The sequence below is a fragment of the Sceloporus occidentalis genome, unplaced genomic scaffold (genome assembly GCF_023333645.1).
Source record: "Sceloporus occidentalis isolate IW3139 unplaced genomic scaffold, rSceOcc1.0.p SCAF_127, whole genome shotgun sequence".
Lineage (NCBI taxonomy): Eukaryota > Metazoa > Chordata > Lepidosauria > Squamata > Phrynosomatidae > Sceloporus > Sceloporus occidentalis.
Window position 1 is genome coordinate 1,894,690 of NW_028317107.1, and position 26,209 is coordinate 1,920,898.

The 26,209-nt window shown below is 42.3% G+C and overlaps 3 protein-coding genes across 9 annotated transcripts in view; 1 reads left to right on the forward strand and 2 right to left on the reverse strand.

The window, feature by feature from the left end:
• The first annotated feature begins 575 nt into the window (after positions 1 to 575).
• On the forward strand, positions 576 to 5,723 carry LOC149281832 (26S proteasome non-ATPase regulatory subunit 5-like). Of its 2 annotated transcripts, XM_089498926.1 has the most exons (10): positions 576 to 748; positions 1,442 to 1,586; positions 2,113 to 2,226; positions 2,529 to 2,657; positions 3,039 to 3,148; positions 3,499 to 3,641; positions 3,924 to 4,115; positions 4,353 to 4,462; positions 4,777 to 4,917; positions 5,466 to 5,723. In XM_089498926.1, the coding sequence occupies exons 1-10, from the start codon at positions 576 to 578 to the stop codon at positions 5,721 to 5,723; spliced, it is 1,515 nt and encodes a 504-aa protein (XP_089355052.1). The 2 variants fall into 2 exon arrangements, with proteins under 2 accessions (XP_089355052.1, XP_089355053.1); XM_089498927.1 differs by lacking the exon at positions 2,529 to 2,657.
• An 11,613-nt stretch (positions 5,724 to 17,336) lies between these two features.
• On the reverse strand, positions 17,337 to 18,437 carry LOC149281833 (beta-1,3-galactosyltransferase 9-like). Its single transcript, XM_089498983.1, has one exon. The coding sequence runs from the start codon at positions 18,291 to 18,293 to the stop codon at positions 17,337 to 17,339; it is 957 nt and encodes a 318-aa protein (XP_089355109.1). The 5' UTR covers positions 18,294 to 18,437.
• A 2,503-nt stretch (positions 18,438 to 20,940) lies between these two features.
• Positions 20,941 to 26,209, reverse strand: part of LOC149281834 (guanine nucleotide exchange factor VAV2-like) — an 80,633-nt gene continuing 75,364 nt past the window's right edge. For 3 of the 6 annotated variants that reach the window (XM_089498916.1, XM_089498917.1, XM_089498918.1), the window contains 10 exons: positions 25,671 to 25,786; positions 24,998 to 25,125; positions 24,818 to 24,904; positions 24,395 to 24,432; positions 23,640 to 23,756; positions 23,168 to 23,255; positions 22,802 to 22,925; positions 22,263 to 22,349; positions 21,310 to 21,464; positions 20,941 to 20,988 (listed from right to left, as the gene is read on the reverse strand). In XM_089498916.1, the coding sequence (XP_089355042.1) occupies positions 20,941 to 20,988; positions 21,310 to 21,464; positions 22,263 to 22,349; positions 22,802 to 22,925; positions 23,168 to 23,255; positions 23,640 to 23,756; positions 24,395 to 24,432; positions 24,818 to 24,904; positions 24,998 to 25,125; positions 25,671 to 25,786 (988 nt within the window). Of the gene's footprint in view, positions 20,989 to 21,309; positions 21,465 to 22,262; positions 22,350 to 22,801; positions 22,926 to 23,167; positions 23,256 to 23,639; positions 23,757 to 24,394; positions 24,433 to 24,817; positions 24,905 to 24,997; positions 25,156 to 25,670; positions 25,787 to 26,209 lie in introns of all 6 variants that reach the window. The other 3 variants (XM_089498915.1, XM_089498920.1, XM_089498919.1) reach the window with 3 other exon arrangements.

Genomic DNA, 26,209 nt, shown 5'->3' on the forward strand with positions numbered 1-26,209 from the left:
ATGAGGGCCGGCTTTAGAGTCACAGAAGTTTTCAGGGGCTCAGAGGTCTCTTCTTCAGATGGGAAATCCTCTACATTATTTTCTATGTTGGCCCAATCATAAACATTTAATCTTCAACTAAAAATCTTATATTTGCTTTTACCAACCCGGCTATATGCGATTGCCTTGTGTATGAAAGAATAACATTATTATTACTAATGTTATTTATTATTATAATCATTATTATTATTGTTGTTGTTATTATTACTACCATTTATTATCATTTAACACTTTCACTGCTCGGGGCATCATGGGAGTTGTAGTCCTCTGTCTGTTTCTGTGCGAGGACGCCAGGCATCAACAAAACTACAACTCCCAGAACTCTCCACGTAACCACAACCTTCAACTTGGCTACGGCGGGTGATTTTTTTTTTTTTTTATTTATCGTTTTCCACGTTTATTATTTGCAGTTTATTCCCGGTGCATTTGTGGTGTTTTACCATTTCCAGACTGAGAGTAACCCGCGTTGCTAAGGCGGTCTCGTCTTTACCATAGTAACGCTAGGCAAGTCTCGCGAGAGTCTCATCCCTTCCAAGATGGCGGCGTCCATAGAGCAATTGGTGGTTTCTTTGTCTGGGCTGGAAGAGCCCTTAGAGGCTTTGCAGACCTTAAAAACAGCGGCCCTGGCTCTGCCCCTGAGCACCCTGAGGGAGAGGGTCCCGGAGCTCCGCCTGGGGGCCATTTTCTCCCTTTTGAACGTTAATGACAGGTGGGAAACACCATAATATACCCCCCCCCGCGTTGATGGTGCATTATGGGGCAGTTCATGTATTGCTAATTACCATAATGAAATGTATTTTATTATTTTGGAAATCATATTTTATTAAGAAATCCATATGTGACGTATATTGTAGGCTGACATGTATTTTTGATAAGCTGTGCTCGCTTTAACACTTTCCCCGCTGAATGCCAAAACCTTTCACTAAAAACCATTATTTAATCACCATTTTTCTGCCTCATTCACATCTTTCTTTATTTTTTGGGCTGTGAACACTTAATTATAATGTGACACAAAAGCAGACACTGATAGGCTGTTGCCATGGAGATGACCCTAAACAAAAGTTTACTAAACAGTGCAATTCATGTCTTGTCAAAGTGGAGCAGCACCTTTAGAGGGTGTTACCATGCCCCGGCCAGGCCTGTGGCCCCCGTAACTATTAACGTAGCTTTAATGTCTCATCTTTTAGTGGAACAAGGCTTCCCCCTGCCGTGATCAGCCGGTCTATGTGTAGGTCACCCGTTCCATGGGGGTTAACTGATCGTAACCCGGTGCGTTGACTTTCGATGACATGCGTGGGTCGGGATAGTGAGATTTCTGGTGTTGGTGCCCCTGCTTTCACGCCAGAGCACTATAGCCCTGTTAATTTCCTCTTTTCATGCTCTCATCTCTTTGAAATAACAGAGAACAGGTTGCCATGTGCGTTGCCATACTGGAAAGATTTCTACAGGCCCTCGAACCGCTTCAGGTTGCCCGAAATTATAAAGAAGAGCTCCAGAGAGGACTCTATCACCCCGATGATTCTGTGAAACTCCTTACTATAGCGCAAGTAAGTAAACAAGCAAAATGGGCATAATACGGAATTCTTTTTTTTTTTTCTGGAAATTCTTGCGTTCCAGGACGTCTAGGAGACTGATCCGATTGGCTGGAGAAAATTTTGGGAGGGGTGTGGGGGGAGTAATCAGTAATTCCACAAAATTTGGACGCTACCTTTAAAGGAAAAACAGAACCCAAGGAATATCCCGATATCTTGCGATAGAAGCAACCATCATTTCTGGGCATGCTTTGTCCTGTTGGAAAATTGAAATTCTTTAAATGAATTATAATTTAAAAATGTGGAATTTGAAATTTAAAAGAATAAAAAAATGTAAAGAAGGCTATTAGCCTATTAGCACTTTATGTATAATTATCGGGACTCGCGCTTCTTATAGTATTGGAAATATAGTATTACTAATAATTTGGGTCGCTAGAATTAACATTGTAAATTATGACGTGAGAACTATTCCACTCTTTGCAGAAGTATCGGTCGCCGTTTAGTTATCTGCCCCACTCGGTCACATACTTTTACATTTCAGGTTGGAAGGATCGTGGAGTGCCCGCAGGCGATGACAGAAATAATCACCAACCTTGATCTCCTGAAACAAATTATCCTGTGCATCGGAGGAGATAAAATATCGGTAGCCAAGGAGGTCTGTCTTGTTTTTGTATTTCTTCTCTCTGATATCGGTTGTTTTTATTTGATATAATGAAAATTAAACAGAAAACCGTGTAAGAGAATGGAGGCGTTCGACCTAATTTCGTTTATCTCCCATATTTTTATTTCGTTGAAGCCGTTCCTAATCAATGGGTCTTATCTAAAAACAAATAATGCGCTTTTTTAATATGCGATATAAATTTAATATAGCCTTTTGTTTTCGAAAAACTAGATTTTCTAGCAAAAATGGGTAATATTTTACGTATGTTTGACTGAACTGTGTTTTTGCCTTTCTAGGCGATTAAATCCCTATCAAAAATCTCTCAGACGACATCCGGCCTCGACGTACTTTTCGGAAGCAATTTGCTGACAGACGTTAAAAACGTCATGGCGATCAGTGACGTGGTGCGGTATAGAGTTTATGAGGTTAGTAGATTCCCGTTTCTAATCTTCTGATCTCCCTTAACCCCGGCCCAGGGAGGTCAAAAATAAATGGAGGGCTCTGCTGTTGTATCACAGACCTCCATTGTGGGTCCCACGTGTCCTCCTCATGACGCTACAGGTACAGTGGGCAAGTGGCCACTTCCATAGCTGCCCCTCCTTGCCTCTTGCCACCCACCTCAAGACAGGAATCCCAACGCGGACGCCTAAAATGTTGAGAAATTCAAAATCAAGTTATCTATTTTTTTGTTTCACATTTTCCCAGTAATATTTTGTTTGCATTTGTGCGTCCTAATATTTTGCTTTGGCTCTTACATGTCTTCATGTGTGTTCGCTTTACATTGTTTACATGATTCTTTTCTTCAGCTGGTAGTAGAGATCGCTTCTGTGTCCGAGGAGTCTTTGAAGTGCTGCACAAACAGCGGTCTGGTGCCGCAATTACTGCAGGAGCTCACAGGGGACGATGTCCTTGTCAGGTAAACCAATAAAAGAATATAAGGTTTTAATTGTGCCAAATTACGTTGGTTTATACTTGAATATAAAAGTTTTACTTATATTAATTATGTTTATTCACATATTGTAATAAACCCCGGTGGTGAGAAGCAGTGATGTATATGAAAGTAGATCATTTTTTTTAAATGCAGCGGGGAAGGGAGGGCACTAGAGATATTCATTACCCATTATATATAAAATTGTAGCCTATGAATTTTTATTACTTTTTATAGAATTACTTATTAAACTAGCTTGTCCATCATCTCGGAATTGCAGTCTGTTCTAGACCGTGGCCTAGCTGTGTTAATTCAGATTTCTCTATTATCTTCTCTAGAGTGACCTGCACGGAGATGGTGACCTCCTTAGCCAGCACCTCGCACGGCCGAAAGTATCTGTCTCAGCAGGGTGTCATCGACAAAATCTCCAACATGATCGTGGGAGCAGACGCCGATCCTTTCTCTGGATTCTATTTGCCAGGTGCTGGCCGTTCTCAGTGATAACCTGTAGAGTATATAGTGTGAAGCCCTGACTTTTGTATAAAAATAGAGTAAAATAAATAAGAAATTGGCTTTTATGGAGTTTAAGTATTTTTGTGCCACTTTGTTTTGCGTCCATAAAAAGGACATCAATTAAACCCTTTTAGTTTCTGCCTCTAATTCAGCTATTGGATACTTGGGCCCTAGACAGTTTGAGGCAGGGGGGCCGCGCACGGTTTGAGGCATCTTGTACGAGACTCTAATTTTCTGTTTCGATCGATAGGATTGATAAAGTTCTTTGGGAACCTTGCCATCTTGGACAGTCCACAGCAGATCTGTGAACACTACCCAGCATTCCTTGAGAAGGTCTTCAGTATGGCAGAGGGCCACGAGACTACCATGATAGGAGTGGCCGTGGACACACTCGGAGTTTTGGGTTCTAACATAGAAGGAAAGCAAGTGCTACATAAGACAGGTGAACTTGTTTACTCTTATTGGATATCTTATAGAAAATAAGTGACACTGGTCTAAATAACCACACCTCATTACCGCTGTGTAGGTCTGGGTGGTCTTACCATAATCCTGTTTCCTATCTCAAAAAGTAGGTTGAACAGCCCCTCAGGGGAGGTGACAATGTGTTTTGGACATATGGAAGTTACATATATTTAATTTTCGTGTTTTTACAGTGTATTTTATGACCTCTCCCCTCTAGGAAGCAAATTTCAGAGCGTCTTCAATAGGGCTGGGCACCATGCGAAAAATGCCCCTACTGAACTCAGAGTGAGATGTTTGGACGCAATAGCGGCTCTCATGTTCCTGCCAGTAAGTCTGCCTAGAAGAAGCTATTTTTGAGTATTAGGTAAAATTAGCTCAGCCCACTCGCTTGGTGATAAAGATTTTCATTACCCAAATTAAATAGACAATATACTGAAAGCTTATATAGGCAATGGAAGTGAAGGAAACCATCGCTAGCTTGTTTACGGCCCACTTAGGTTAACCTGGATGCCTTGGGTACTCAATATGGTTCAAACTTGCAGATAAACTTGTCTGGGGAAACGTGGGTTTCTTTTGGTTAATTTAGTTTAAATGCAGACATACAGAAGCAACCTTTTTATTCCTTTGCATTTCTTCTTTAGACTGATCTACATACAGAAGATCTGTTAGCTATGGCTGAATCCTGGTTCAGGTCCCTATCAAACCAACCCATTGATCTGTTCAAGGGGATCATCTGCCAGCCCTTTCCTGAGCTGCACTGCGGCGGACTCAAGGTCTTCACGGTGAGTGCCGCTAACGAAGAGAGAAGGGTTTACTAATTTATTATATTGAGATTAATGCAAATTCAAAGGAGTATAAGACAACTTGCAATGTGCATACACCTATTCTAATTAATAAATTAATTCGAATTAATAAGAAAAAAAATGGTAGACTAGATGGGCCAATTATTTCTTTTCTTGTCATCTATGTATCTGTATAAAATAAGTTTTATCTCACAATTTAAATGTTTTTATTGATTTCCTTAAATCAGGCGGTAGCCTCTAAGCAAACCTAGTTCCACTTTCTAAAATGTATGGTGTCTTGCCCTGAAATCTTTTTGATGACTTATATATTCCTCTGCTACCATTTTCCAAACCCAATAATTCTATTGAAAGGTAGACTATTGGGGTGATTTCGAAGCAAATCGTTGAAGACTCATTTTAAGACGACCAGACAGGAGACACCTAACTCATGTCCGTGTTGCGATCCATGTGAAACACTTTAGGTTTTTTTTTTTCATTTTCTTGAACATGTTAACTGATCCTAACTTTTCTGCTCTCCCCCATCTTAGGCTATTGCAAATCAACCTTGGGCCCAGAAGCTGATGATCGAAAGCCCCGGATTTCTAGAATACATTGTAGATCGAACCGTAGACCCGGACAAGGAATCCAAGGATGCCAAATTCGCGCTGGTGAAAGCACTTGTGAGCTCCCCAACTATCGCTGAAATATTTGGCAATCAGCATTACCTGAGGCTCCGCGCCTACCTCAGAGAAGGCCCTTACTACGTCAAAGCCGTCTCGACCGTGGCTGTGGAAGGAGCAGAATAGGCTTATTCTGAACTTTGACGGACTTTTTTCGTTGGTGCTCTCCAACCAAGCTCCGGTGGGACACGAGTCAGATTAAGGAACTGGAAATCGGACCAGCCTAAAAAAGCACTTATTTGAATCGCTTAAAGCAAGTACCTTATTAGATGTGACATTGGCAGTGCTTTCCATGTGCCTGTAATGTTTGTAGGAAATACACTGCTTTATTAGAGCCTGGGTGGACAGTTTCCTCTATTGTTTTAATATATCATTTTCAGGGATACTTTTTAATTAGAGCAACCCGACACAAAATTGTGTATAAATACAGAAATGTGTTCCTTAACGGGCTGGTCTGTGATGACGTCCTCGTCGAGTCTTCTCTTACCAGCCTTAAAATCACCTTGTGCCAAATCATACGGAGGACAGACGTACGCGAGACATACAGACATAAGCATTGCAGCTTCTAACATTAACACAGAGGCTACAAAAGCTTTAATACATGAATTTAATAACAGTAGGAGATGGTTGCCCTTTGATTAGGCAGCACCTCATCAAATATAGTGATTGTCTTTATGTTTCAGTAGTGTCTGTATTTTGCCTACAGTCTCTTCGCTCATAAGGTTGTCGTCCAGGCTTATGTGTTTGACGGCGCTGCCATGATCGGTCATCAAGCTTCGCACAAGAGCCTCTCCGCCTGCTTCTCCTATGTCGTTGCTGTCGAGGTCAACCATGAGCAAGCTTCTGTTGAGCCGTAGAGCCTCTGCTAGGGCATAGACGCCTCCATCACCCAGAGAGTTTTCATCCAGAAGCACGTGGGTTAGATTGGAATTGACATTTAATGCCCCAAAAAGTTCTTTCCAAGCATCCAAACTGTTGACGTTGCTTTGCGCCAGGCCCAGGTACTTAAGAGGTGGGTTAAGCCCAAGAAAAGATGCAACAGACTGAAGACCTTGTGCGCCTATCTGGTTGCCTCCTATGTCCAGTTCAGAAATCGCAAGCGGTCTTACTCGAGATATATCAGAAGATGGTTTCTCCATTCCCCAGGTAGACATATGTAGCTCTGATAGACCGCGCATAAGTAATTTTATCCCATCGATTCCTAGCTGGTTCCCGTATAATCTAAAACGGTAAAAACGAGGTTTTAGGTCACCTTGAAATACACGAGATAATTGCTGCGGTATTCCATTAGGGATGTTTGCCAATTACAGCTTTTGCTATGATTTATGAAGTAACGTTTTTTGGATTTTATATATATATATATTTGTATTGTGGTGGAAACAAATACGTAGCAATAACTTACAGCAGACTTTTGACACAAGGTTTCTCCTCCAGAAGGCGGACAATCGTTTCCGCGCCAGCTGGCCCAATCTCGTTCAAATTAAGGTTTATCTTCTCCACCTGGGACTTGCTGGTTTCTATAGCAGTAACGAGACTTTTCAGCAAGGCGTCTGTCATACCGGTATTCCTAAGGACCAACTCGTCCACCTCGTCGCACTCGTGAAGCACAGAGATCAGGTCTGTGATCTGCAGAGACGAGAGGGAACGATCAAAACAGAGTGTCTGCCCTGTCTAACACTGGCCCTTTGCTACGGGGGCCATGATAGATATCACGGTATCTATTCGTAGTTTTTCGTACAACATTTAACAGATCCCAGGAAGCGCAGAGACACCGCATGGGGTTCCTCTGTCGCGCAAGTCTCGCATCGCCACCGCAAACGCCAACACGGTGTTTCATTTTGGAACCTTTGACTTGAATCTCTGACACAGAAGACCTTTTCATGACCCGCTGTTTATAGATATTTATTATCCTTGTATACAGATTTATGTGAAATACTGCCAACCGTACCTGGCTAAGAAGAGCATTCCCATCTTCCTCAGCTTTCCCCGAACCAATCTCAGGAATTTGCAATTCCGTTTCGCTCTCTTCTCCGTTCTGAGTCTGTGCTGCCTCCTGGAGGTCAACCATTGGCATTGCATTGTGTGCTTCATCTACATCACCAGGAAGATCGTAGGTTTCTAAAACGTGTTTATTAAGAAAACAGCATACATGAAAGTATATTTTTGCATACAAAAACAAAAAAGAGTCCTTAAATTGGACCCATTGTTCGTAAACGTGTTGTTGACACGGTCTAGGTCATGTAGGCAATACGTGTGCTACTCAAATTCCACGGCAAACGTATGGGTGAAATTGCATCATCACTAAATGTTTTTTTTATCTCCTTTCGTATCCCATTTTCATACAATGTACGGGGAATATGCATCGTGTAAACTCACCGGCAACGCTTCGGCTTCCGCTGCTGTCACTGGAATCACTCAGTTCCACTTCAGAACACGAGGGGGTCTCTTTGGCCAAAGCAGCCATCAGTTTAGTGGAATAACTGGTAGCTACTGCTGAGTTCCTCGGGGGATCATCTGAAAACCAGACTCACATTTAAGAAACAGGGACTTTTGTAAATGTTATGATATTAGCCGGATTGCGACCAGTTTTGGTCACCGTTGTGGCGAACGTGGACAGATACACCATTTGTGGTCTATTGTGTGTCCTCAACCTACCTAAAAATACCATAGAGTCTCTTCTCTATGGTATCATTGAATTTTGGACCACACATTTGTTTTTCACTATTGTATTTGTGCCACTAGACTATTTAATTGCAATTAATGGAAAAAGGTTGAAACCACGATGCTTCAGGCTCTCTTCCCACCTTACCTCCCATATCTGGTTGATTTGATTTAGGTTTCCGACGTCCTCTGTCATCCTTAAGACGTAAATTCTCCTGTTCCGAGTCGGACTGTTCCGTTGGTGGCCGTTTCTTCTTTAGCCGCCTTCTCCGTTTGGTTGAAGATACCTGTTGTCCCTTTGGCATGGGTGGTAATCTTCCCAGAGTTCTGGGCTTTATCCCCGTCTCCTGCCTCTTCGTTTCAGGATACGAATCAGCATCCATATCTGGAGTCTCGAGGTTCTTCTCAAGGGCCGTGTACGTACCATTGTCTTTTCTGTTGGCAGACTCCTCGCATGTTTCGCTTTTTATCTGATCCTTTTCTGACTTTATTTGAAAATGTTTCTGATTGAGGAGATCTATACACCTAGAGGATACACAGACAGAAGTTACGTTCTACTGCTTCACAAAGACATTTATCTGCAATGTGAGTCTTGGTGTTGGCCCATGTCCTAGATCTTCATTTTTTTTAAAGCCTATCCTGACCTTTGCTGTCCCTTTAATGGCCTTTAAAGACCTAGAGGAGGGAGATGCTCGGTACTGAGGTCTTCAAAACCCATCCTCGGGTTCAGAGAACCTGAAACCATTTTAATACATGCAGATCAGAGACTCTACATGACATAGAATGGCTTATTTACATACGTTCGACTGCGACTACGACATGTGGACATGAAGACCCCTGTGGGTTCTCCTGTAGAATAAAGGGGTATGATGTTTGTAAGGCGAGAAAAGGCTGCTGTGTTATCCCGTAAATCGTACCTGTAGCACGGCTTCCCTCCTCTGAGCTGGATAATCCGGAAGCAGCCCCGTTTCCCCTGCTGAAAGCCTTTGTGGTATCTGTATTCACAACACGAGCTCATCCGAGCGGCTATCAGTCCATTAACGTATACGCTGGCGCTGAACGGGAAACCAAAATGCCGCCTGGACACAAACTGGAAAGTCTCTGCAATTTTGGAAAAAGTAGCATATTCTGGATGGAATTATAACGTTCCTTTAGCTAATGTCCAATGAGCCCTTGATATGCGTTAGAAGGATGGAGCTATGGACATCAACCTTATTGCTTAATTCGTATCATAATTACCATTATTTTTTAAGTGATGTGAGGATAGGCATCACTCATAGAAGACTAGATCATGGTCATTGTTTATCTTGACCGGGAAGCGCTTGGTCTCAAATGGCAAGACAAGGACATCATCTGGGATGACCGACACATGACATTCAACTGAGATCTCTCCAGAGTATCCAAACGAAGAGACATTAGTAAGGAGAGAATGGCGACTAAGTATCTTGCCAGAGACATTCAATGGATCCATTCAGGGATCTTACACTCAACCTCACATCCTAAGAGCGTCCAGAACGTTAAGCCGATGGACGCGTAAGGTTTGAGGTCCTGAGCCCGGTAACAAAACGGATCATCTGGACAAGCGGCTCTTCATGTCTATCGTTAAATGTCTTGATAACTTACCTCCTGGGCTCAGGTAGCCCTTATACACACAGATATTCTCTCCTCCGCAGATCTGCTGGAACATCCCCACCTCATCTCTTGGCTTGATCATCTCGCGTGTCCCGGATAAGCCTATTCCCACGTACTGCAGGGTGAGACGTACGTCTGAGCGCTTGCAGACCCTCTGAGACCCCTTTCTGTCCGCTTTGCAATTGGATCGCGAAGTCTAAAATTAGACGGGACCAGAAAGAAGCAGCATGAGAGAGGCGATAGCTATGGGAATTCTGCATGGATTCTGTTTCATAAATCAAAACTTTGCATTCATTTCCAAACGACTGTTAGCGTTTTCTAAAACTGCTGTTCCATCTATTCAGCAAATTTAACAGTTTATCACTAAATTAATCTTTAGAAACACCATTCCTAGGACCGCTGACCCTTACCATAGAGGATTATTTAATTGCGTAAGCTTTTGCTTCATTCATATTATCTTTAGGGAACGCTTAATTGTCATGTGACACAAGTGCAGACTCTTGATAGGTCGGTGCAATAAAAACTTAAACTTTATAAAAGTTATGTGTTTAAACCTTTTGAGGTGAGAATTACGGTGACAGATCTGGTAAGGTTTATTTGCTTAATGTATATTTTCCCGGTTTTACTTGTCTGGGTTTGGATTTTGAGAACCTCGACTATTTACTATGTAACAAGCTCTCGTTACCTGATCTTCAGAGTTGGAGGACGCCGTCTTTTTCGTCGGAGCTTTAAATTCTAGAAGACCTTCCGAGACCGTGGTCGTGTAGGAACTTTTAAACGCGTTGGGGATGAAGGCTGACAAATAGTCAATGCTAAAGTTCACCGTGTCCATGACCATCGATGTGCATTTCAGGGAGACGCACGGTAGGTGAGCTACGGCCATCTTCTCTTCCTTGTTCAGTTGAGCCCACCACGCAAACGCCTGAAAGTCAAAGCAGCGCAACTAAACGCATACAACAGTGCGGAGGATATTCCTTATATGAAGTTTTTCAGCAGTTTTTTCTGTTAGAGCCTCTTATAGACCAAGTTCTATTTATCCTATAGACTATAAATCGATCCTATAGATTATACATTGATTCTATAGACTGTATATTGATTCTTTAGATTATACATTGATTCTATAGACTGTATATTGATTATATAGATTATACATTGATTCTATAGACTGTATATTGATTCTTTAGATTATACATTGATTCTATAGACTGTATATTGATTATATAGATTATACATTGATTCTATAGACTGTATATTGATTCTTTAGATTATACATTGATTCTATAGACTGTATATTGATTCTATAGATTATACATTGATTCTATAGACTGTATATTGATTCTTTAGATTATACATTGATTCTATAGACTGTATATTGATTCTATAGATTATACATTGATTCTATAGACTGTATATTGATTCTTTAGATTATACATTGATTCTATAGACTGTATATTGATTATATAGATTATACATTGATTCTATAGACTGTATATTGATTCTTTAGATTATACATTGATTCTATAGACTGTATATTGATTCTATAGATTATACATTGATTCTATAGACTGTATATTGATTCTATAGATTATGCATTGATTCTATAGACTGTATATTGATTCTATAGATTAAAAATTATTGATCCTATAGACTGTAAATTGATTCTATAGATTATACATTGATTCTATAGACTGTATATTGATTCTATAGATTATAAATTGATCCTATAGACTGAATTGATTCTATAGACTGTATATTGATTCTATAGAGTATACATTGATTCTATAGACTGTATATTGATTCTATAGATTTTACATTGATTCTATAGACTGTATATTGATTCTATAGATTATACATTGATTCTATAGACTGTATATTGATTCTATAGCCTGTATATTGATTCTATAGATTGTACATTGATTCTATAGATTGTACATTGATCCTATAGACTGTAAATTGATTCTACAGATTATACATTGATCCTATAGACTGTAAATTGATTCTATAGATTATACATTGATTCTATAGATTGTAAATTGATTCTATAGAAGGTCTCTGTCTACAAAACAAATCACATAATAAGATTATATGTGTTTCTTGGGGCAGAGACCTGTTGGCCTTTCCGTGCGTCTCGGAAATTGAATATATAGCGAGATACTGGATACAACCTGCTGCGAAAGCCGGGCATAGAAGACACTAATGGGCTCGATACATTATAGATGAGGCTACCAGCTCAATCCGACATATTCATGTGTCTGGAGTGTGAACAATGGCTTAATCGGACACCTTGCACGAGCCAACGCGTAACCTATAACGAGAGGTCTACGAAACAGTTAACCGTCTACGGAACCAGAATTCTCGAGGAGACCATAAGATTCCGTCAGGAAATCAGAGGCTTCCATCGATAAAAAAAACTCTGGAGAGGCCAAGATAAGTCACTGAGGTCCGAAGGTTCTTATATGTTCTTAGTGGTGGACTTTAGGCATTAGTATTGGTTTAAGGAGTCCGGGGTCCTTCTCCGCACACAAATTATTTCATGGGAGGGAAGAGAAATGGAGGAAAAGCCCCCAGTCTTCATATGAGTTTCCAATCCCCCATTTAAACATCGCTCGTTACAAACATTTCGAGAGATAAGATATGACAAAAAATGGGATGGGATTTTAAAATACATCAGGATTTTAAAATACATACTCCCTCGTCTTTCCCATTTATTTTTAACACCCGTCTCTCGGTTTCATTCTTTCGACTCCCTCCTCATTTCTTGCTCCTACAAAAAGAGGTTAACCCTTGAATTGCTGCAGACCGTGCAGTTTCTTATGCGTGAAGCAGAGAACCCGTACCCCCCTCCCATAGCCCATCTGCTTAAATATTTTAAATAATAACATAGCATAAAATAAGTCAATATAGCATTAAATGGGAAGGACCCCCACGTTACTTACGTTACTCCGACTATCCTCGAGGAGACGGGGATTTGACTGTAGAACGCGTTTCATCGTCTCTCCTTCCTCTGTCTATCCGATTCTCCTTGACTCATAACTGAGCCAAGTCAAGGGGCAAGACATTCAGCGGTTGCTAAGATCCAGTTTAATGACACGAGATGTGGTGACCTTTTCTGCTTGAATTCCTATACATTGTTCTCCTCCGTTCTCCGCTTCGCTAGATCCCCAACATCTAATCATGCAATGCTTTTCTAACTTCGTCTTCCGGGGACCACTGGTGCTCCTCAAAACCGTCCATAAAGACAATGTAACCAGACATCCGAGGTCTTTCTTCCTGGGTTTATATGATATTGTCTTCTACGTTTCCATTTCTTATCTAGTTACATTATTTTTGTAACCCTTGCCTACCCCTCTAGTTATTTCCAGCCCCCCCCATCTCTTTTTACCCGTCTCTTTCCCCTTGTTCTCTCTGACAGCCCTTTTTCTCCCCATAGCCTCTTTATAACCTTACCAACTTTTTCTTCATTTTGTAAATCAGACATTGAATTATAAAATCCAGGGGGAACAGACGTGATCGAAGGGAAAAAAAGAAATAAGGAGATATGGAATAATGCAAGGACTCTTTAGGCTCATGATAGCCATGAGTCCGCCTGCCTTCCATAGACTATACCCATAGTTTCTTCTACCCGGTTCCTTATCCTCGTACCCCTGTCCCCCATCGCTGCTCCTTCATACAGCCTGTATCCTCATCCTTACCATTTTATACGGATCCGATCTATTCTTTACTCCTTTACTAGCTGGCACATTGAATGCTCGGGGGGCTCCATGTCAGGAGACGGAGGTCCTTCCCAAAGGCAGCCAACAAGTGGCCCGCCATTTGTCATAATGCTATAGATACATAGTTAGCAATGGAAGAAAAGAATCATATAATCTGTCTTAATTTATTAATTCTTAGGCTCGTGGCCTCCAGGTGGAGGTTTTGGTAACTCTTCCAAAACAGGGAAGCCGTGGGATAGCCGGGTCTCCTTTAACTTTATTATTTATTGATTTACATAGCGCCATCATATTCCACAGTGCTGTACAATGGGGTGGTGGCCTATTAAAAATTGTATGCACTTATCTTATTATAGGTTTCAATTAGATTTATATTTTCTTTAAATTTCTAGAAATATTATTTTCCATTTTTTTTTGTAATACACCTTTATAACAATATTTTAAATATATTATTTTTGGGATTATTGGCAGCTAAAGCAACATTTAAAGTAACAAAAAAAATACAATATTGGAAAAAGATTTAGAAAGAAAAAAAAAACCCATCCACATGGTCTACAATATATTCTTTAGTGGAACTTACACTTTTTAACACCCATGATTCTCATCCAGTCTTTTGTTGCAATATATATATATATATATATATATATATATATATATATATTATATATAAAGATATATATATATATATTATATATAAAGATATATATATATATATATTATATATGAATATATATATATATATATATTATATATGAATATATATATATATATATTATATATGAATATATATATATATATATTATATATGAATATATATATATTCATATATAATATATAATATATATTCATATATAATATATATATATTAGGGCTGCAACAACTAATCGATAAAATCGATAATAATCGATAATGAAATTCGTTGCCGACGAATTTCATTATCGATTAGTTGAATCGATTATTATCGATTATAAAATGAGGGTTTTTTCAGAGCAAACGCTCTGAAAAATACCCCTCATTATATAATCCGTTTAGTCTGACTCACAGCAGCAGCTCCTACTTACCAGCCCCTCCCTGTAATCACTGTGACAACTTGCCCCGCCCCCTTCCTTCTCCCAGAAGGCCAGAACCACTTGGCTGTGACACTCATCTAACTGTAAGTATAAAATTAATATTTGGGCTGCTGAAAGTTAGGGTAAGTGGGAGTTAATTTAGGGGCAGTTATGGTTAATGGGGTGTTTAGGGTTAATTTAGGGGAAGTTATGGTTAATGGGGTGTTTAGGGGCAGCTATGGTTAATGGGGTGTTTAGGGTTAATTTAGGAGCAGCTGTGGTTAATGGGGTGTTTGGGGTTAATTTGAGGCAGTTGTGGTTAATGGTATGTTTAAGGTTAATTTAGGGGCTGTTGTGGTTGACAGGGTCTTTAGGGTTAATTTAGGGGATGCTGTGGTTAATGGGGTGTTTAGGGTTAATTTAGGGGCAGTTATGGTTAATGGGGTGTTTAGGGTTAATTTAGGGGCAGTTATGGTTAATGGGGTGTTTAGGGTTAATTTAGGGTAGTTGTTTTGATGGGGTATTTAGAGTTAATTTAGGGGTAGTTATGGTTAATGGGGTGTTTAGGGTTAATTTAATGATGAGGACTGAGGGTTAATTTGATTAATTTAATAAAGTTAACTTAAGGTGCAGTTAGAGATAAAGGGGGGCCAAACTAAGGGGAATCTAAATCCTGGGGCAGTGAAGATTAACCCAGTACTTATTTAAAAAAGTATGATGTCAGTGTGATGTGAACGGGTCTGTGACTCTATGAGGGCACCATGAGATGTCTGGGGGGTATAAGGCATATCAGGGGAGGACGGAGAGACATATCCGGGGGTATAAGGCATATACGGTATATAAGGCATATGTGGGGAGGGCAGTGTGGCATGTCTGGGGAGGACGGAGTGGTGTATCAGGGTGTATAAGGCATATCTGGGGCCACAGTGGCATATCTGGGGGTAGACTGGAGTGGCATATGTGGGGAGGGCAGCGTGGCATGTCTGGGAGGTAGTGTGGCATGTCTGGGGAGGATGGAGTGGTGTATCAGGGGGTATAAGGCGTATCAGGCACAGTGGCATATGTAGGGGTGGAGTGGCATATGTGGGAGGCAGCGTGCAGTGGCATATGTGGGATGCAGCGTGGAATGGCATATGTGGGAGGCAGCGTGGAATGGTATATGTGGGAGGCAGCGTGGCATATGTGGGAGGCAGAGTGGAGTGGTATATGTGGGAGGCAGCGTGGAGTGGCACATGTGGGAGGCAGCGTGGCATATGTGGGAGGCAGCGTGGCATATGTGGGAGGCAGCGTGGAGTGGCATATGTGGGAGGCAGCGTGGAGTGGCATATGTGGGAGGCAGCGTGGCGTGGCATATGTGGGAGGCAGCGTGGAGTGGTATATGTGGGAGGCAGCGTGGAGTGGTATATGTGGGGGGCAGCGTGGAGTGGCATATGTGGGAGGCAGCGTGGCGTGGCATATGTGGGAGGCAGCGTGGAGTGGCATATGTGGGGGGCAGCGTGGAGTGGAATATGTGGGAGGCAGCGTGGAGTGGCATATGTGGGAGGCAGCGTGGAGTGGCATATGTGGGAGGCAGCGTGGCAAGCCTGGGCTCAAACGTGCATAAATTGGGGGGGGCTGGTTGGGAAATAAAGACAAGAAATGTATTTTATCAAAGTTTTTTTTTATTCTGATGTTTGTATTTAACAATTTGTTTATTAAATTATTTTAAATAAATGAAAAATTTACATTCATTTTTTTATCCGATTAATCGATTAATCGAAAAAATAATCGGCCAACTAATCGATTATGAAAATAATCGTTAGTTGCAGCCCTATATATTATATAATGAAAATTCCTGTAAAATAAAATTGCCATGCCTGCATAATTCATATTTGACATAAAATTGTGGAATGTAATCTCACGTTTTGTTATCACGTTTATGATCCCGTCCCGTCATATTAATTAGTCATTGTGAGAAAACGCCGCTGCACATTTGTTCATTCGTCTGAGCAAAACACCGCCCCGGGCTTCATAAATAAGAACAAATTCCCTGAATACAGAAGTTAGAAGCCAAAAGCGCTTAGCTCTGCGTGTTTAGGAAAATTACCTCTCGACATAGACAGGAATTAAAGGGACGGTAAAAAGCTGCGGGTTAAATAGCCATAAAATACATATTTTCAGAGTTAGTCTTTTTTTTTTTTTACATCTTTATGGATTTTTAGCATGGAATACGGAAGCTTTCTTACCGGCCCATTTCCGCATTAACACCCAATCACCTTCTCACGGAGGCTGGTGGTGTTGAAATGGACCCAACGAGCCGCATTTTACTTCCATCACCCTTGGTCTTTAAGGTATCGCTCTATTTCCCCCCAACCGTTACCCGCAGCCTTTCACACAATTACCCCTAGAACAAAAATGGCAGCCAAGAAATAAAATACTATAATAAAACACACTTTTATTTTTACATACAGGGTAAATATTTTTGTAATTCACCCTTTTATGATAAATACTATATGTTACAATAAACATTTCTAGTGCCGTATGCACTATTACTTAGAGAAACCTTATAGCAACGTAGGATTAAATATGTAAAAATCATCTGGGTTTACATCTGGGGGGGGGGTTGTTTCACACGTGTTCCGTGTCCTCCTTCATTGACTTATACGCCACTCAGAAGGATACAAAGTATCATCCTACAGGGAAAGGAATTAAAAGGACAATATGTGCTTCGTTTCATCCTTATTGAAATAACTAAACTTGTCTATGTAAGCCCAGACTTTGCAGGACACAAGGCCATAGTACGTTTTCATAATGGTACATTCTTCTCCCGCAGTCATGTCTTTCCAGGCTAAAGAGAGTTCCTCGTCTTTCTCAACCAAAGACGAGAAGATAAACTCGTAACAGCAGCGGTTATATCTGATGTGCCTCGTGCCGGAGAACCGCGCGCTGTGGACAGGCAGAATCCCCGCTTTTTGGGCACAGATGCCTATGAAGGCATCAGATGGAACAGACGTGGGGACTTCCTTGGACACAAGGTAGACCTTCCGAGCTACGTCCTGGGACACGACCATAGCAGACCCGCCGCAGTAATCCGGGTAATAGGCTTCTGGATAGGATGACCACGGGATAAAATTTTGACTACCGGGGTTTCGGTCGGGAACGCTTTGATGGACTACTCGTCCTGTGTAGAGGTCTTCAGAATTCGTGTCTAAGCCGAGAAGATGGTCAGCCAAGCTCTTGATGTTAACAAACATACTTTGGTCGGTTTTGAGGATGAATCTCACATTGGGGCAGAAAGTAACTGCCCATTTCATCACCATGATCATCTTCAGCGTTTCATTCTGATAGGCGTCCAGGAAACGTCCTTCCACTATATCTCGGTGGATTCTTGACTCGTTCGTGACTTCCGATTGGGTGAATTCCGAGACTGGCGTTCCCAAAGCAAAGATCGTGAGAACCACCCGACCTTTGAAGGCCGTTACGTTACCCCAAGTACGCCGGATAACGTCCCTCCTCAACTTGTTTCCTGGGTCGCTGAAGACGACGGAGAGCAAGAAAACATCTCTGCCGGAGCAGATGTCGGGTCCGCTGATCAGATACGACTCGGAAACGTTGCCCTTCATGAGACGCGAGTCCAGGTTTCTGGCCCGCTCTCGGATCTCCATGAACTTGGCGTCCGTGTAGGAGAAAGGCGCAGCCTGGAGGAAGTATTCCTCGATGAAGTCTGCTCCGAACAGCAGGGCGTGGAAGAGCAGAACATTGAAGACGATGAAGCACCACTGGCGCGTGCGCAGCCGGCAGAACGTTACCTACAAGAAAAGACAAAATAAGAATTTCGGCTCTTGCAGGTAACCCCCCCCCGTCTTTGGATCCCTAACTGGGGGGTTTAACCACCTTTTCGCTGTGGAGGAATTTTGGCCCACTCATCGCAACTAAGGTAACCGCCTAGGGCCCCACTGCATCGGGGTCCTAATATTGCACTTGTGCCCGGTTACATCTTGTTTAGAACCCAGTAGGTAAAACTCAAGGTCCAGTAAATAAACGACTTGCCTCCACCTTACCACTGAATAAATGTTTACATCATAATTATTATTTGATATAGCACCATCATATTCTGCAGCGCTGTACAATGGGTAAACAGGACACAGCAAGATTAGCGTCTCTGGGACCTAAATCTATTTCTTTGTTTCAGTAGATTTACAGCGTTTCTGCAATAATTGATGACCAGAGTTCCTTTTGTGCTCTCACGGCGCGGCTGTAACATTTAGGGAAGGAGTGCTGCGTCTTCTAATTAGATAGATATATATATATTTGGCATTTCAATGCGTTAGTCGTTGGTCTGGCCGCAGATTCAGGAGCCGTATGCCTATCCCATGCAGGTTTAAATCCCCTCACTGCATGGAGACCTCATCTCTACCATTTCCGCTGGGAGGTCGTCCCACTTATCTGCGTCAGTCTGAATCTAACATGTAAACATCTATTTAGGGACCTAAAACCCCCATAAAAACATCTTATAGTAAATGGGAACATAATGGATTCTTGCGAAACATTAGGATAAGATTTTTGGCTATGGATGTTTCCATGGAAACCCCATATAATGGAACACCAGATCAGTACTAATAAGAAGTAATAATAAGAGAACGCTTACCTGCATAGTATCGAGGAACCCGCTCGGTTCTGTGCCCTTGCGTTTATGACGAGGTTTAAAGGAATAAGAATTTGTCCGGAACCCGCCGGCTGTTTTCACTGCGCGGCTTCCAGGTAAAGTTACTTTGCTGTCAACCTGATCCGGCTTTCCGACGCACCTGAGCAGAGCGCTGGAAATAGGAGACCGAGCCGGGGGGGAAAGGTAATAGAGAAACGCGCTTGAGGTGAGAGCGCAGCCCAACCCCCCGGAATATAAAAGGAGAAGCAACTACACTTTACAGCAACAAAGTATCTGCCGGCAGATCGGCCCCATTCGGCCCCATCTAGTCTGTAAAGACTCAAACCTTAATCAGTCGTTGGTCTCGTCTTAGATTCAAGAGCCATATGTCTATGTTGAAATCCCCTCACTGTATTGACCTCCACCACTTCTGCTGGGAGGCTGTTCCACTTATCTACCACCCTCTGAGTAAATTGAAACTTTGCAAAAACCTCTGGAATTAAACACCATAACGAAGGGTCTCAGAAGGGACTCTGTAATCCGTATTCCTCATTCCTCATTTCAAGATTACATTGGCAACAAAATAGTAATAGTAAACACAGCAGCCGGGTATATTTGGTTTGTTGTAACCATGAAAAGCCCTTACGTGGTTCCAATACTAGATTCATCGATCCAATTCTAATTAGAGAAAAACAGTTACAGCTCTCAGGGACTGGATTTCCAAACCCACGTCTTTACAACAGCCCCAAGCAAGGGTCGAAATGTTGACCAAGAATGGACAAGAAGAAGATACTTGCCACTCTTGAATCTGCAAATCTTTGTCTCATCTACTCTACCAAATGTCTCCAGCCCCCAATCACATATTAACCATCCTCTTCTTCATCATCCAATGAGGATCCAGTGAATAGGCCACCTGGGGTAAAAAGCTAGCAAATTACCCATGCACTTTATGTCACTGACACGCAGGATGCCCGAGGAAGCTACTAGGACCATCCACGTCAATACAGCAGCCCACCAGTCTTACGAGGAAGGGGGCAGCTGGTTGGGAGTGAAGACTCAACCAGACGCGAAGAAGATGTGGTATAAAGAAGCCAACTTGGTCTAACGCCTGCTATGACAAGAAGTCAATTATCTATAAGATCTCTGGAAATTCAGAAGCCGTTAAGGGGTATCAGAGCCAGAAAGATCCCTCTGATGCCCTTTTCCAAAGCTCCGCAGGGTTGTAGCGAACGCCTTGAACCCGAGGACGGGCCTGCAGACCGATAGATCAACGGTCCCAGATACACCGCAGAACGCATTGGGATGGAACTGGAATATACTGGAGAAAATAAGATACAAGAGATGGCCAGGGCTGGAAAGAATTTAATTCTTTTTTTTTTTTTTTAAAATACGTGAAGCCAACATTCCACATAAATTTCCTCTTCAATTTCGATTGCCATACGTCTGAATTATAAATCTTATATACAATTAATACCAACGAGGAAGACCAGTCAAACCCAGGACAGCAGTGGGATTGAAGAAGTGAAGAGAGTTTGTTGATCTGCACCGATTCGTGGGTTGGAATGCTGTGGAGCGTTTCAAGGAACGAGGGGAAAAGTCCCAGAGTCTTTTGTGCAAAGAAACATGTCGCCCGGAAGGAAGCAGGACCGGATCTGGCGTCGGAGAACTCATTGGACTCCTTCCTCTTCCACGTAGGTTGAAGGAAACCAACCGATCTGTAGAAAAGGACAAACGCGTTACCCTGGAAACCTTTTATGCTTAAAATACATTGAAAGAGCGATCGACGTCTGACCATTCCACCAAAGATAGACTGTTGTCCACGGCCTCAATATCTGCTTAGCATAAGATTCTACTCCTCTACCAAGACGTCAAGACTGAGCTATATAAATGGGGGACACATATGTTCTAGTTAGATGAGCCGGCTTGGCCCGGGTCACATATGTCCTACAAAGCCTTTTACTTTTAGTCATTCATTTCAGGTTGAACTCGTCACGTTGAGCTTCCTCTGGGTTGTCCATCTAACTCCTTCTACTCACTCTTCCATTTGTTTCTCCTTTCCACCATCCTTGGTCTCCTCCTATCCGGCTGTAGATTCTAACAATGTCCCCTTCCCGTAACGACAGCTCCCGCATGTCTCGAGCTGCGAAATTGTACCTGGCGACGGCGGTTCCTATCGGACGCGGCGTGAAGACTAAGAGGAGAAGACGAGGAATAATGAAACATCGATTTAGTGTTAATCAGCTGGAATGTTAAGGATTCACAGATCAAGCTAATATTTTTAGGAGCTCACTGCCTGAACACAGGTAGAGCTACACATTACTGAGCTAAGGATTCACCTGTAATTAAGCAGGGCTATTCCGAAACCCAACTGGTTATAGTGTCTTAAATACCAGTGACCAACAAGCAGTCAAGCTTGAAGATGGGCTGCCTATTTATTCTCTTTACCCACCAGGTATGAATAAAATGTATTAATAATATGAACACGATGTAAAGTGGAATGGGGTTCGATAGAGAGCGGGGTATCTCGGTATCGACGCTGCCCACCGAGACGTCAGCCGCTATTCTGCCACAAAATGCAGGAATATATGGTTGAAATGATCTGTTTAACACAATAAGAGCAGAAGGAAGAGGAAGAGTTTGGGGGAAATTGTCAGGAACAGATAATCAGACAGATTCTGAAAACATAAAAAAGGAAAATGGTGGAAAACAATAAAATCTGAGTATTCATGGTATGAGCCAATTCGCTGGCAAAATAAAAAACGTTAATTTATATATCTGCCCACTTGCCAATAAGTCATCTAGTTCTTACGTAGTTTCTCAAACTTGCGTTAAAATATTAATATTAATAAGCAGAAGTTTTTTTTTTGTTTTTTTTTAAAGAAAGTACTGGGAAGCAGCAACCAAATGTGGCATGCCGCATGCAGTGCCTGAACAGGACCACAGGGGGGCACTGTATCCTACGTGTACGAAGGCAGAAAGGTGGCAGTACCTGACCAGAATGGAGTGGGTGGATTCGGACATGGGAAGTTGAGGCCCTGAGGACTGAGAAAAGAAAAGTTGTAGGAAGCGCAGGAGGCTGCAAAGAGGTCAGAAAAAAAACAAAGGTAGAAGAAGAACAGAGAAAAAAGAAAAAAATAAAACATTTTCAAGCAACGCAATGCAACAAAATCGAGATAAAGCCAAAAAAAATCCCATTGTAGTTTAACCAAGGAAGGAGAGGACGACCCGTCACCAAAAGCAAAGTAAGCTATAGCTGAACCATGGACGATTATAGGGAAATTGAGACTGTAGGGAATAAAATTTGGGGATTTTTTGGGGTGGATAATGAAAAAATAAATAAATGTGAGATTAATAAGATTCTTTACTTGATTCTATATGTGATCATAACATATTACATTCACATTATGTGGCCTTGGCCTATGGGCTCCATAAGTAGTCGTACAATAAGCCTTTCCTAGGAGACGAGCCTCTGATTGTCCGCACGCTGGAACCCGGCATGTCTCGGTAAAGACGGGGAGCTGATCTTACCTGGGGATCTCGGGGCCGTACGAGAGCTGGGGCCACTTCGCTGTTTGAAGGGGTATTTTAACGTGGTGTCCAGTAGTTTGAAACTTTCCTTCAACGAGTGCGTCTGGTAATACTCCACCAGCTCCTGCGGGGGCAACGACGCAAAGACAGTCATCGGATGGATTTCTCATCGGTTACGCTTCAAAAGCGCATCAAAACTTCTACTACCAGCCCATATTGGGAACGGGCCACTTCTGGGGCAAAAGTTCTAAATACTGAAACCAGTGGAGTTCCACTGATTTTCTCAACATTATACCCCAATTTTGTCTTCTTAATGGTATGACCCACCCTCTCGACTCATAGCATATCTGTGCAAATGAAACCTACCAAGAGGCTTTCAAACTTCTTGGCTTCCGTGATGTGTATCCAGTTATCTTTCTCCACGACCTTTATATGTTTGACTTCGTCATTGAATCTGTGGAGAAACACGTTAAAATAATTCTGGAGGGGACACAATCACGATGACATCATTTTTACACTATGTAACATTTTATGTCTTGGACAGAAAAACAACCCCTCAAAACATATTACGGTCTCTTTTATATGACGGGGGGTAAAACGATATTAAAATCAATGTTATTTAGAATCATGCGTGATTCCAGGTGGAATTGTTGGCCAACGTGAGGGCCAGGACTTTCCCGTGTTATTTTTTCTGGGTTATTATCAGCTTATTTATATAAGTTCATAAAATATTATGTACAATAAATTTTTTTTTATGGGTAATTAGTTTTAGTGGTCATTTTATGTTTGTCACAGGTAACGCCACTAAACTGTCGGTTCTTGAGCCACGCGCACGTACTTGATGCTGATAGCGAAGCGTTCGGCCTCGGCCGGCCTCTCACGGATCAGGTACGTGCCGCTGGCGTGGGCTTTGAGGAGGTTGTCGGCTTGGGGCCGTTCCACATTCCCAGCGAACCTAGAATTAAGTCTCATGTTAGTAAATACACCGATGGGATGTTAAAGATCTTCAGAGGCCCTGGTGCACACCCACTCCCCCGATTGGAGGAATGCGCAAAAGGGGGGAGCCGTGACACGCCTCACAGGACAGCCTCTCCGTAATTCCTCCAATCGGGGGTGGGGGTGTGGACAGAGGCTCCATCCTTTAGCGGAAGGGCTCCAGGAGGCCAGGTTAACGTAGCAGATAGCGGGAGAAGTGGACCAATAAAGAAGGACAAGAAGAGGCAAGACGAGTAGAGGAGGCATGGAAGCGGTTGGGTAGAAGGTAATGAGACATTGAGAGGAAGCGAGAGAGAATAAGAAAATTCGGAGCGCTCTGCTTCGTCGTTGTTGTTTGTTTCTTTGGGGGTCGCTCCTCATTTTCAGACATTCGTACCAAGCTAAATGTGTACAAATCTGAATGCACAAAGTCTAGTTATCAAGCAATTTAATTGAAAAAGTGGCCATATACAATGAAACGAAACAAAAAGAACATAAATATAAGTCTACGCATGTTGTTGGATCGGTCAGGTTTACACGCAAATATCTGAAAATCGTCAAATTGAGTGAATATTGTCGAAATTGTGAAATATGCTAAAGAATAAAGAGAGTCCGTACCACGGGTATTTACTGTAATCCATCGACCGGTTCACAGGCTGCGGAAAAAACAAAAAGTGAGACACGAGAAAAATGAATTAAAGTGGAGTCACACAAAACATTATCCCCTACAGCGCAGGATCTTTATAATTATACATGCAAACAACGCTTATTACTCTCAGCCGAGGGAAATACGGGATCTATGAACCTATCCAAATGCAGCCGACTATGGATTTAATATCTAGAACGTTTCCCAACTTAGTAAATGTTACATAGAAGTGGTGTCGAAGGCTCCAGTGAGCTTCATTTCTGGATGGGAGTCGACTTGTGACACTATATTCACCATCTGGCTGTGAGTAGTAAGAGTGGTAGCTGAGTGGTAAGAGTGGTAGCTGGAGAGACCCCTTTGGTCATAGGTCTAACTCCAAAAATCAGCTTGGAGACGCGATACCCTACCCTGCTCTCCACCGGAGACGGCTTCACCGACGAGCTGAGGAAATAGCCAGACTTCTTAGTGAGCAGCAGCCGCCCCTGGGGGGGAGAGAGAGAGGGGCAGATAATGGCTGTCAACCCGTGCGTCACGAGAGAAACCCTCCTCCAAGTACCAACGGGATCTGCTCCTACCTCCCACCACTGAGAATCGGGGTCACCTCGGAGTAGCTCGATCTCTTCTCCGGTTTGGAAAGTCAATACGGGTTTTCCCGGAGGGGCTGGATTTCCGAGGTAATTCTGTACTGCCACCATTTTGGGCCCTGGGAGAAAGAGAAGATGTGATTGGTCGCCTGTTGGTTTCCCAGACGTTCAGGGTGTAAGAAGGGCCAACCCACATATTTATTTATTCGCGTGGATGAGTTAAAACTGATTATATTTTTTTTTGGGGGGGGGGGGGAGAACATACCTGATATTGTGATGAGTGGATCCTAAAACACAAAAAATAAAAACCATGTTAAAAAGAAGCGATAAACTTGGAAGCCAAAGAAAAAAAGGAATCAATAACAGAATCCTGGAGGAGTAAATGAGATTATATTTAAATTCATCGTGAATCCGACACATGGAATGTGAATAAATCGGCAGAATTCTGACTTTAAGCCTCTTCAACCAAAAGAAGAGGAATCTTACCGGATCTTCTGCTGCCCCTGAAATGGAAAAGACAGGAAGACAATTAAGAAGGGCTTTCCCAGCAGCGGTTTCCATCGCTAGGCAATGGATGTCACCCCGTGTTATAACGAGACACCACTTTGACCTCCACATCTGATAAAATATGACATCGTATACTTCAGCACTAAGTTATTATGACCCGGTTTAACGGCATCCACCGACGTACCGATTTTGCATGGATGAATGGTCTCAAGGCACTCCTTATGAACGCCGACTCCGCACTTTGTACAGCAGTATCCCTGATAAAATGTCCCCCTGTGACAAAAAGTAAGGACAACCAGAAATAAACTCAACTGAAGGAACCCCATCGCTTAATTCCAAGACAGGAGCCCAACAGGCAGAAGAGGACATCTTTAACCCCCCCCTTCCCCTCGGTGAAACCCCCTGATTTCAATACTCCAGACGCTTATTAAACAGACGTTAAAATGTTGTCCTAACAGCAAAGATTGTGGCCTCAAGTTTTATTATCAGCCAATCAGAAACCATCATGTAACAGGAATGTCTATCAATACAGAGCGCGTTCTCGGTGGTGGATAGATCTGGAACATCTGGTTTGGTTTGGTAAAACCATTGGATTGCACGATATGAACGTCTACAATCTAGAACCTTTCCACCAGTTTGATATCTCAGGGGTCCATCATATATCTGGTAAGGAGTGCGGCCTGAATAAAGCGCTCA